The following is a 12,411-nucleotide window of genomic DNA, read 5'->3' on the forward strand; positions in this document are numbered from 1 at the left end:
TGGGGGCGCTTGGGGCCGGACACGGGGCGTGGGGCCTGCAGACACGGGCCGGCGCTGCCCTGCGCTGGGGGCGCTCGGGGCCGGACACGGGGCGTGGGGCCTGCAGACACGGGCCGGCGCTGCCCTGCGCTGGGGGCGCTCGGGGCCGGACACGGGGCGTGTGGGGCCTGCAGACACGGGCCGGCGCTGCCCTGCGCTGGGGGCGCTCGGGGCCGGACACGGGGCGTGGGGCCTGCAGACACGGGGCCGGCGCTGCCCTGCGCTGGGGGCGCTCGGGGCCGGACACGGGGTGTGGGGCCTGCAGACACGGGCCAGCGCTGCCCTGCGCTGGGGGCGCTCGGGGCCGGACACGGGGCGTGTGGGGCCTGCAGACACGGGCCGGCGCTGCCCTGCGCTGGGGGCGCTCGGGGCCGGACACAGGGCGCGTGGGGCCTGCAGACACGGGCCGGCGCTGCCCTGCGCTGGGGGCGCTCGGGGCCGGACACGGGGTGTGTGGGGCTTAGGAGTAGGTCCCTTCCAGGGGCGCGTGTGCAGCATTCAGCCGGCCCACGCTGGCTGCGGGGCCCTGGGCTTTCCTGACACCTCAGCCCCAGGGGGACGCCCTGGCTCCGAATCAGCTGCCTACGCCAGCAGGGCTGCAGGAGGGGAGGAAGCCCGGCCCGCGTGTCCCGGCCTCGCTGAGCAGTACAGGGCGAGCGCTGACACGCGCCCTGCCCCAGGGACCAGCTAACCTGCCACACAGATGGGGAATCTGGTGTAGAGCTGGGAAAGAACCCAGGAGTCCTGACTGCTGCCTCACCCCCACTCTTACCACTAGACCCCTGCTCCCAGGGCGGGGCTAGAACCCAGGAGTCCTGGCCCCATGCCCACCCCTCCCCATTGTGTGCCGGGCAGGGGCGTGGGAGTCACTCAAAGGTCCCCGGTTCGTCCCCGGCAGAGGAAGTGACTGTTGCCGGTCCCGGGCCGGAGCTCAGTCGACCCGGGGCTCAGTCGTGGCGTGATGGGGAACCTGCAGGGAGTGCTGCACGAGCCTGCCCGCACCTGTGCCCTCAGCCTCTGCTCCCGGCAGCGGGGCTCTGTGCCCGAGGATGGCGCCGGCTGCGCCAAGGCCAGGTAAGGGCCGAGGGGACACCGGGGTGAGCTGCCCTGCCCTGCCCACAGCCCCGTTCTCCCAGGCCCTGGCACTGGGCTGGCATTCAGGGGTGCTGGGCGCCAGTTCCTGCTCTGCCACATGCTCCCACGGGACCCTGGGCCAGGGGGTAACAGCCCGGCCCTGCCCCCCAGGCTCCAGGGAGCAGACACCCGACAGCGGGGAGATGCCCAGACGCTGCGTGACGGACACCAGAAAAGTGTCCCAGAGATGGGTGTGAGACAGAGAACCTCCGGCGACCCCGAGTCCCCCCCCCCCGACAGCGCCCCCCACTGAGCGCCTGACCCTCCCCCTACAGCATCCCCACTGACCCCCCACGCCCCTGACAGCACCCCCACTGACCCCCATTGCCCCTCCCCTGACAGCACCCCCACTGAGCCCGACCCTCCCCCGACAGCGCCCCCACTGACCCACCGACCCTCCCCTGACAGCACCCCCACTGAGTGCCTGATCCTCCCCCTACAGCACCCCCCACTGAGCCCCCTGACCTTCCCCCTACAGCGTCCCCACTGACCCCCCGACCCCCGACAGCGTCCCCACTGACCCCCCGCCCCTCCCCTGACAGCACCCCCACTTAGCCCCTGACCCTCTCCCTACAGCGTCCCCACTGAGCCCTGACCCTCCCCCTTCATCACCCCCGTCTGTGCCCCCTGACCTTCCCCCTACAGCGTCCCCACTGACCCCCCGACCCCCGACAGCGTCCCCACTGACCCCCCGCCCCTCCCCTGACAGCACCCCCACTTAGCCCCTGACCCTCCCCCTACAGCGTCCCCACTGAGCCCTGACCCTCCCCCTACAGCACCCCCCACTGAGCCCCCTGATCCTCCCCCTACAGCACCCCCCACTGACCCCCCCCGCCCCTCCCCCTACAGCGTCCCCACTGAGCGCCTGACCCTCCCCTTGCAGCCCAGCACACCCAGCTTAATGCTGCGCTGGAGGTTTGGGGTCGGCACCGACTGAGGGGAGAGCCCCCACCTGGCTCCCTGTAGCACAGTGCCCCCTAGAGGGAGGGGCGCTGCTGGGGGCAGGAGGGGTATTGTTGGGGGCCAGGAGGGACACTGCTCGTGGGGCAGGAGGGGCGCTGCTGGGGGGACAGGAGGGGTGTTTCTGGGGGGAGCAGGCGGGGAGCTGCTGGGGGGAGCAGGTGGGGAGCTGCTGGGGGGAAGGAGGGACACTGCTCATGGGGCAGGAGGGGCGCTGCTGGGGGGACAGGAGGGGTGTTGCTGTGGGGACAGGAGGGGAGCTGCTGGGGGGAGCAGGCGGGGAGCTGCTGGGCGGGCAGGAGGGGTGTTGCTGGGGGGAGCAGGCGGGGAGCTGCTGGGGGGAGCAGGCGGGGTATTACTGGGGGCAGGAGGGGTGTTGCTGGGGCGACAGGAGGGGTGTTGCTGAGGGGAGCAGGCTGCTGGGGGGAAGGAGGGGTGTTGCTGGGGCGACAGGAGGGGTGTTGCTGGGGGGAGCAGGCTGCTGGGGGGACGGAGGGGTGTTGCTGGAGCGACAGAAGGGGTGTTGCTGGGGCGACAGAAGGGGTGTTGCTGGGGGGAGCAGGCTGCTGGGGGGAAGGAGGGGTGTTGCTGGGGCGACAGAAGGGGTGTTGCTGGGGCGACAGAAGGGGTGTTGCTTGGGGGAGCAGGCTGCTGGGGGGAAGGAGGGGTGTTGCTGGGGCGACAGAAGGGGTGTTGCTGGGGCGACAGAAGGGGTGTTGCTGGGGGGAGCAGGCTGCTGGGGGGAAGGAGGGGTGTTGCTGGGGGGAAGGAGGGGTGTTGCTGGGGCGACAGGAGGGGAGCTGCTGGGGGTGAAGCTCTCACACAGGGTCCCCTCGCTGACTGTGCCCCCCCCACTGCTCCCAGCTCTGTGCCCGTCCGCCCCATTGAGCCCCCGAGATACTCGCGGATCAAGAACTGGGAAGCAGGTACCATCGCCTACGACACGCTCAGTGCGCAGGCCACGCAGGTGAGGGGGCGCCGTGGGGCACGTGGGGTGCGATGCCAGGCCCGTGGGAGGGGGCTGCAGTTGGGCTTGAGGAGCTGGGTGCCAGGCTGCTGGGGGGAGTCCAAGCCTCTGGCTCCCTGATCTCGGGGGGCTGTGAACCTCGGGGGCCGGACCAGAGCTCAGCCAGAGCCCCTGCAGCTCCTGAAACGGGCGACTGGCCTGGAGGCTGCCCCTGTCCTGGGCCCCACTGGGCCTGGCCCCTCGTTCCCGACCCCATTGTCCTTCTCCAGCTCTTCCACCAGCCCTGGGAATTGGCTCCCTCACGCGCCATTTCCTCGCAGGTCCTCTGCCCGCCCTGTCCCGGACTCCCAGGACTCGGCTCCATACGGTCCCCAGGGGGAACCCCCATCAGGGCGACAGCCCTTCTCGGGGGGCCACTCTCTCTTCGGGGTTACACCCCTCGCCTCCTGGGCCTGCACCTCTGAGCCTCCAGCAGCCTGGCTCTGCCATGGGCCCCGGTGCCCCCAGCCCCAGAGGGAGCAGTACCCCCCCCCGATCTCCCCTCCAAGAGGGAGCAATGCCCACCAATCTCCCCACCCCCCGAGGGAGCGATGCCCCCCCCCGATCTCCCCACCCCCCCGAGGGAGCGATGCTCCCCCTGATCTCCCCACCCCCCCAGAGGGAGCTATACCCCCTGATCTCCCCACCCCCAGAGGGAGCGATGCCCCCCCCGATCTCCCCACCCCCAGAGGGAGCGATGCCCCCCCCGATCTCCCCACTCACAGAGGGGTTGATGCCCCCTGATCTCTAGCCCAGAGCGACTCTCAGCCAGCGTAACACAGGAGGCTTATTGAGGGTTGAACCCAGCACAGGAAACTCTCCGGCCTCAGGCCTGGCTCCCTCAGCCCAGCACATCCCAGTCCCCCTGCAGCCAGGGGGGCTCTGCCTGCTCCCCCTCTCCAGCCCAGCACATCTAGGTCTCTCCAGCCTCCAGGGGGGCTCTGCCTGCTCTCTCCTCCCAGCCCCGAGCCCCCCCTCCCCCGCTTCCAGCTGGGCATCTGATATCACCTGCCCCCAAGCCCCGCCTCTGTCCTTTGTCTTCTGTCCCAGGTAAACAGGTCGCCTGGGCCTCCTCCCCTCTCCACTTCTCCTCCCTCGGGCTGGAACTGGCTGGTCAGGTCACCGGGGTCCTCTCCCCGCAGCCCATTGTCCTCCCACTGGCCAGAACCGGCTGATTGCCAAGCTGGTCGTTAGGTCCTCCATCTCCCGGCTGTTGTCCGGGTCCCGACTGCTGGGCGAGGTCACACCTGGCCCTTTCTAACAACAACCCCCACACCCACCCTCACCCCTTCGTTACACACGCAGCAGACAGGGAAACTGAGGCATACACTGTATTCATGCAAAACATTAAGAAGATCCCCCACTTCGTCACATCTCTTCCCCCTCCAGTCTGAACTGAGCGGGGTCACTCCAGCCGGTGACCTGGGGAAGTTCAGGGTCCCTTCTCCGGGACAAAGCGTTGGCTAGAACGTTTGAACTTTTATCAACATGGACCAACATCCACCTCATAACCCTGGGGGTCAGACCCCATCTTAGGGCTGGGCATTACCCCTGTCAGTTGGTGCAGCCCTGCCCTGCATCTGAACTTGTCCGCGTCTGGGCCTACCCCTGGGTTAGAGCCTCCTTCAGTGCACAGAGCGACCCGGCACTGCTTGGCCCAGGCTTCCCCGGCCAGCTGACCCGTCTCACGCAGCCCCGTGGTGGGAGCTGAAGTGGGGCACGAACCTCCAGTGGTGCCCTGCCTGCCATCCCATGAGAGACCTGGGCCTGCTTCTTGCTTTGAGGAATGGGCCAGTCTCTGATCCCCCTCACCTTGGCCGGCTCTGGCTTTAGACGGACGCTTCCTGTCCTGTGTCCCAGCCAGGTACGACACCTCTGCCATCCACCTTCCCCTTCCAGTCTCTATCGTCGTCCAGCATCCTGGTGCCCCAGCCCCTCCTCACCAGGACACGGTTCTCCCCAGCTGGCCTGAAGACACACGTTATTCATGCTCTCCCTGGCACACTCCTCCACACCCCTCAGGAACTGATCCCCCAGGCGCTGGGAGCGGCAGGTGCCCCCTTGAGGCTGACAGGCAGGACCAGGAACCCCAAAAGCCCCATGGGGTGATGGGAGCAGATTCCATCCCAGCATCTGGGTGCCAAGGTACCTGCCCGTAGCCTTTGGTGAGATCCCTGGTATTGAGGTAACTTGTTTAGGATCTTGTCAGGCTGAGGCCTGGGCCAGGCATCGGGCACGGTGATGGCATTGAGCTTCCGAGAGTCCACAGAGTCTGATCGACCCATCCTTGGGGACCGGCCCCACGGGAGAGGCCCAGGGCTGGTGGGTGGCTGGACCTCCCCTACAGCCAGCATGTCTCTGACCTTTCTGGCCAGGGCCTGGGCTGTTTCCCAGTGACTGGGGATGGGGAACACCTGGTGGGTGGGTGATTTTTGTCTCCCCTCCCCCGTGGACAGCTAGATTAGTGAGCCCAGGCCGGCTGGAGGGCAGCAGCTGGGAGGGACGCAGCCCCTCTACTTCCTGCCTATGGGCAGGGTTAGCTGGGCAGAGGGGGCTTGATTCCAGCAGGAGGCTGGCTCCTGTCTCAGGGAAGAGACCCGCTGGGGACCCCCCCCACTGCCTTCTCCTCCCCGTGCCCACACACAACCAGCCCCCACTGCTCCCTGTCAACGTGTGGCTGCATTGTGTCCACATGGGACACGCGCCTGACTGGGCCGCGCCAGGACATGACTCACCTGTCACGGAGTCCCCGGGCGCTGCTCTGGAGCTGCTCCCCACCAAGCCAGGCAGGACTCTGGGGAGCCTCCTCTCCCTCGGAGCAGCCTGTCTGCAGGGCAAGAAGCTCCCACGGCTTCACCTCCTGCGTCTGACCTTGGAGCATTCAGCATCCTCTGCCCCTCCGTGAGCTTCCCACAGCGAGTCCGCCCAGGCGGGGTCGTGGGGGGGCCACAGGGTCCTGCCCCCCCACTGCGCAGTCAGACGTGACTCTCAGCCAGCCAGTAACACAGAGGTTTATTCGATGACAGGAACAGGGTCTAAAACAGAGCTTGTAGATACAGCGAACCGGACTCCTCAGCCAGGTCCATTCTGGGGGGCAGTGAGCCAGACCCCCACGTCTGCCCTTCACTCCTCGTCCCCAGCCAGCTCCAGACTGACCCCCCCCAGCCCCTCCTCCTCTGCTCAGCCCCTTTCCTGGGCCAGGAGGCACCTGACCTCTTTGTTCTCCCCCACCGTTAGCCTCCCCTTGCAGGGGGAAGGGCCCGGCCATTAGCTGCCAGCGACAGAGGGGCGGCCAGGCACTGAGCCCCCCCAGGATTCAGAGGGAGCGTTAAGACCAGCCCCACTCCCTCACACCTCCCTTTTGCTGAGCTGTTGAGTGGCTGCTCCTGTGCAGCCTCTAGGCGGCCTGGCGGCCCCAGCTCGCTGCTCCTTTCCTGGGTGGGGGGGTGGCGAGGCAGCTGTCTGCACCCAGATGAAGGTATTACAACCGTCCCCCGCGCCTCACAGGCTGTGGGGGATCCCAGGGCTCGGGGCCTGGTGGGGGGAGGGGGCCCTGAAGCACCGGCGCTGGGGTCCATGCCGGGTCTGACCCCAACAGCCCCCCAGCCTCAGCTCTGCCTGTCTGTGCTCCAGGAGCTGCCCTGCAGTGGGAAGCGGTGTCTGGGCTCCCTCCTGTTCCCCAAGCAGATGGTTTGCCAGGCAGATGAGGGGCCCCCAGCCAAGGAGGAGCTGCTGCCCCTGGCCCGGGACTTCATCCACCAGTACTACAGCTCCATCAAGCGGTGAGTCCCCCCCCCCCCTCCGCAGGGACTGCCACAAGGGAAGCCCAGCAAACCACCAACAAACCCCTCCAAAGCCCAGGACTCGGGGGGCGGAATTCAGCTGCCCAGACGCCTGCTGGGGAGATAACACAGCGGGGCCAGCGCTGGGGGGAGCTTCCTGCTGCAGGGGATGGAGAAGGTGCCTGAGGGGAGGCTGCTCTGCCTGGGATGGGACAATAGGGAGGAGCTGGTTGGGAATTTGAAATCGGAAGGAGGATCCTGCAGGGTCCGGTTCTGTTCAATATCCTCATCACTGACTTAGATCATGGCATAGAGAGAGTCCACTTATAAAGATTACGGCCAATTGTGATGCAGTAGGGGCTGTCTGTGTGGTTGGTAGGTGAGAGCAGGGGCTGTCTGTGTGGTTGGTAGGTGAGAACCAGGTCTGCAGCTGTAACATGAGCCTGGCCTGGGGGAGGGGAGGTCTCACCTCTGGCTGGGGCTAGACAAAAGGGAAGGGTGGAGTGGAATCAGTCTTCGGTTTTGGGAGCTGGGAGGTGGGTTTTCAGGGGATCCTAGGCTGGGATCCAAGCACCCTGAACCCCCCAGAAAGGCCAGATCGAGGGGTCCTGGCTCTGAACACAAGCTGGGCTGTATCCTGTGTTCCTGTTGTTCAATAAACCTTCTGTTTTACTGGCTGGCTGAGAGTCACTGTGAGTTCAGGAAAAGGGGTGCAGGGCCGGACTCCCCCACACTCCGTGACACCAATACCAACTGGGAGGGGTTGCAAGCTGTCACGGACTCCCAGGACTCGGGCTCTCTCAGCTCCATGCGGTCCGTGGGGGGTGCCCCTTTCAGGGTGACAGCCCTTCTCGGGGGTCCACTCTCTCTCGGGGTCAGGCCCCTCCACCTCCTGGAGCTGCACCTCCCTGAGCCTTAGCACGTCTGTCTCTGCCGTGGGCCCCTCAGGGAGTCCCCTCGCTCTGGATCCCCAGGGCCTCCACTCCCAGAGGGAGCAATGCCCCCCTGTTCCCTAGCCTGGAGCGACTCTCAGCCAGTGTAAAGCAGGAGGATTTATTGAGCATCTGAACCCAGTATGGGAAACTCTCCGGGCCTCAGGCCTGGCCTCCCTCAGCACAGCACAGCTAGGTCTGTCCCACATCCAGGGGGGCTCTGCCTGCTCTCTCCCCCCGCCCAGAACCCCCCCCTGTAACGATGCTGCCTCTGGCAGGACAGTTCTGAGAATATCAATTCAGGACAAATTGCTTAGAGCAGGACAGTCACAGTAAAGGTTTCCTTTACTTCTAAGGCACCAAACCAGCAAGACAGAGAGGACTTCGCTCTCACCCCACTAGCTAACCACAAGTCACACAAGCAATTTCCTTAGACACTCCAGTCTCCCAGTATCACCACCAGTGCCACTCATCCTGGGGATGAATGGTTATGAAAACCAACACCCCAATAAAAGAAAACGGTTCTCTTGATTCCAAAGAATCAAGCCCCAGACCCAGGTCAATAGACAAATCAGATCTTACCCACAAATCACGCTGTTGCCAATCCTTCAGAACCTAAAATCTAAAGGTTTATTCATAAAAGGAAAAAGATATAGCTGAGAGCTAGAATTGGTTAAATGGAATCAGTTACATACAGTGATGTCAAAGTCCTTGGTTCAGGCTTGTGGCAGTGATGGAATAAACTGCAGGGTCAAATCAAATCTCTGGAACATCCCCAGCTGGGATGGGTCATTCAGTCCTTTGATCAGAGCTTCAGTTTGTAGTAAGGTTCCTCCAGAGGCAAGAAGCAGGATTGAAGACAAGATGGAGGAGATGCAGCAGCTTTTTATAGTCTCTTGCCATGTGGTCTTTGATTTCTTTGTTCCAAACACAAGCTGCCCAGCACATGGCCTGGAAATATCTTAGAGTTCGGTCGATAGGCAGGTCCCTGCCTTGCTGAGCTACAAGGTGTATCTGCTTCTCTCAATGGGTCAGTTGTAGCTGATGGGCCATCAAGCAGGCTAGCCGAGCTGACACCAACTTGTCTGGGGTGTCACCCAGAAGCACAGCACAAGTTTGAAATACAGACAGGATAGAGCCAATACTCATAACTTTAAATACAAAACTGATACATGCACCCAGACAGCATAACCATAACCAGCCAATCATAACCTTGTCATGGACACCTTATTAGACCCCCTTTATACAAGATTTAGTTGCATCAATGATCTATATGGTCCCAGTTCATGTCAATAACGTCACACACACCCTTCCAGCTGGGATTCCGATATCACCGTCCCCCAAGTCTCGCCTCTGTCCTTTGTCTTCTGTTCCAGGTAAACAGGTCGCCTGGGCCTCCTCTCTCAGCTGTCCTTTGTTCCCCTCTGGCTGGAGCCGGCTGGTCAGGTCACTGGGGTCCTCTCTCACAGCCCCTTGTCCTCCCACTGGCCAGAACCGGCTGTGACTCCCGAGCTGGACCTCCTGGGTACCAGGTCACCAGTTGCTAGAGAGTCCATTCTTCAGGCCATTGGCTGGCCCTCTGAAACAACAAACTCCCTCTCCCACCACCTCATTTAACCAGTAACACACAGGGAAACTGAGTCCCACCTCCTCCGCATGCAAACCATTGAAAACAACAAGAAACCCCCCTGCTTCATCACACAAGTGCTTTGGAGGATAGGATTAAAATTCAAAATGATCTGGACAAACTGGAGAAATGGTCTGGGGCTAAGTAGGATGAAATTCAATAAGAACAAATGCAAAGTGCTCCCCTTAGGAAGGAACAATCGGTTGCACACATACAATGGGCAATGACTGCCTAGGAAGGAGTCCTGCGGAAAGGGATCTGGGGGTCCGAGTGGATCACAAGCTAAATATGAGCTGTATTAGCAGGCGTGTTGTTGTGACAGTCACAGGCCCGATGCTCTGGAACTGCTCTGAATGGAGCCAGCCAGGAGTCTGGGTAGCGTGACTCCTTTCAAGGTCACCTGGTCGCATCCCCCTCCTGGTTCTCAGTTAACGAGGGGCATCTGCCATCCCTTACATGCATGCAGCTGGAGCCTCCTCAAATGGCCCTGAGGGTCTCAGCAAAGTCACACACCCTTACCCCCATCACCCAGGCATTGGTGCAATACACAGGGAAACTGAGGCACACACAGTATCCATGCAAAACAGTTAGACTCACATGCAGCATAACCAGGGAAAACCCACTTTGTTACAGTTATAAGCAGGACATGAGAAGTGATTCTTCTGCTCTACCCTGCTCTGATTAGGCCTCAACTGGAGTATTGTGTCCAGTTCTGGGCGCCACATTTCAAGAAAGATGTGGACAAATTGGAGAAAGTCCAGAGAAGAGCAACAAGAATGATTTAAGGTCTAGAAAACATGAGCTATGAGGGAAGATTGAAAAAATTGGGTCTCTTTAGTCTGGAGAAGAGAAGAGTGAGAGGGGCATGAGAACAGTTTTCAAGTACATAAAAGGTTGTTACAAGGAGGAGGGAGGTAAATTGTTCTCTTTAACCTCTGAGGACAGGACAAGAAACAATGGGCTTAAACTGCAGCAAGAGAGGTTTAGGTTGGACAGTCGGAAAAACTTCTTAGCTGTCAGGGTGGTTAAGCACTGGAATCAATTGCCCAGGGAGGTTGTGGAGTCTCCATTATTGGAGGTTTTTAAGAGCAGGTTAGACAAAGGAGGTCTAGATCAGTGCTTCTCAATGCGCGGCCCGTGGGCCACATGCGGCCCAATTAGCATACAGCTGTGGCCCAGCTGTGTGCCAAAGGCCACAGGGCCCGTGTGGCTGGGTTCCAGGCTGCCAGGCTTCCCCACCGGTATGGTGGGCCTGGGGCTGCTGGGCGGCCACAGTAGCTAAATTGCAGTGGAGTCTCTTTTTATTGGGGTTGATGGCCTGTAGACCAACAGATATTTTGCTGATCTATCTTCCAATTCAGCTATAATATGGGCATCGGCTAATGCTTGTTCAGTCCATGAGCTCTGCCCAAACTTTTGGAAAATGTTCTTAAAAGGAGTAGTTTCCTGTATGCATGGTACTTTTTTCTGCTCTTTTTGAGCTTTGTTTTTAGGGAATTCTTTTCACCTGAACATATTTTTTTATGAATTTTGTTTACTTTTATAATTTTTCTGTGCCGACGCTTGCGCTGGGACTTACATAACACAAACAGTCTGTACCCACTAAAACTCTGCCTGACAGAGCAGGAGGGGGGAACACTAAGCCCCTATCTTTTGGGCTCGATCCTGCTACGACCGAGGGTATATTCACCTGAGCAATTTTTCCCTGACAGACGGGTAGGAGCGAGGACTCTAATCCTCCCCCTTATGGCCCGCCACTTCCACACCTGGGGGTGTGTATACCTAGACAGTTTGTATATCTCTTATTTGTATGGTTTTCCCCAACAGACAGGTCGGAGCAAGGACTCTAATCCTCTCTCTATTGCCCGGTATTTCTACGACCGGGGGTGTGCACACCTGTATGATCGTTCACTTGATACGGATGGGATATTTCTCAGTGTGCTCAACAGACACAGTGCACGTCTTCCCCCTCTCGCAATTCTCCACCAAAAATGTTATGCTTATAGGAGGCACACGGGATCTTTTTCAGGGGAAAAGGCAATTCGCCGCATTTATTGAAGATACAACAATTAGCATATGCATTCAATCACACACACACACACGCTGTCCCGCCAGTCGATGCTATAGTTACCAGTCCAGAGTCCGGATCAATCTAGTGGCCAGCTCAGTTGATCACAGGTAGGGAAGAGCCGGGTTCCGACGGTCGCGACACGATGCTCCAGGGAAGTCTTGGCAGGACGAACCCAAAGTTTTATGGCAAAGTCCCCGTTTAGACAATGATCTTCCTTCATTGGGACCAGTGAGTTTTGCGCTGTCACGCTGTAATTTATTGTTGTTTGACGAGTGCTTGGCTTTTACATTTTTTTTGTATTGTTTTTAGGGAGTTACCCCAGCCTGGTTTACAGATATCTTGTCCCCACCGATAGGTGCTTGTTTTATAATTTGCCCTTTTTTGACAGTTCAATAGGGGTGGGTTGTAATTTGCTGGCGCTCTTGCATCTGGTTTTGGTTTTTTCCCAGAACATCTGGCTCGGCGATGGCCTTTACATTTATATTTTACACCCACATTCCTCATTCACACACAACACAGGACTGATTTACACAGAGCATTTTGAACAGGAACATCAAGTTGCAACGCACAAGAACACAATCACGACATCCTTTTACTGATTTTCACATGCTAAACCTACAACAAAGTGGTGACCTTAAAACGTCTCTTACTGCCTTGAAATCAGCCCAGACACAGATTCCGGCTGAGACGGCCCATTAGGCCACCCCTTTTGCTATTTAGAAAGGGTGGCTGGCAGGATATGGTTAAATCACACACCAATACATTTAAGACATGCTACATTATTATTTTTTATTTTAAATTATATTAAATTCATACATAAAATCCTACTACTACAGTGGGTTCCGTAGCTGCCAGGCCTG

At 60.0% G+C, this 12,411-nt stretch overlaps 1 protein-coding gene across 5 annotated transcripts in view; it reads left to right on the forward strand.

Moving 5' to 3' along the window:
• The first annotated feature begins 967 nt into the window (after positions 1-967).
• Positions 968-12,411, forward strand: part of NOS3 (nitric oxide synthase 3) — a 75,500-nt gene continuing 64,056 nt past the window's right edge. For 4 of the 5 annotated variants that reach the window (XM_045004280.1, XM_045004281.1, XM_045004283.1 and 1 more), the window contains exons 1-3: positions 968-1,113; positions 2,998-3,100; positions 6,773-6,921. In XM_045004280.1, coding sequence (XP_044860215.1) covers positions 1,001-1,113; positions 2,998-3,100; positions 6,773-6,921 — 365 coding nt within the window. In that variant the 5' untranslated portion in view covers positions 968-1,000. The remainder of the gene's footprint in view (positions 1,114-2,997; positions 3,101-6,772; positions 6,922-12,411) is intronic. The other variant, XM_045004282.1, reaches the window with a different exon arrangement.

The sequence above is a fragment of the Mauremys mutica genome, chromosome 2, assembly GCF_020497125.1.
Source record: "Mauremys mutica isolate MM-2020 ecotype Southern chromosome 2, ASM2049712v1, whole genome shotgun sequence".
NCBI lineage: Eukaryota > Metazoa > Chordata > Testudines > Geoemydidae > Mauremys > Mauremys mutica.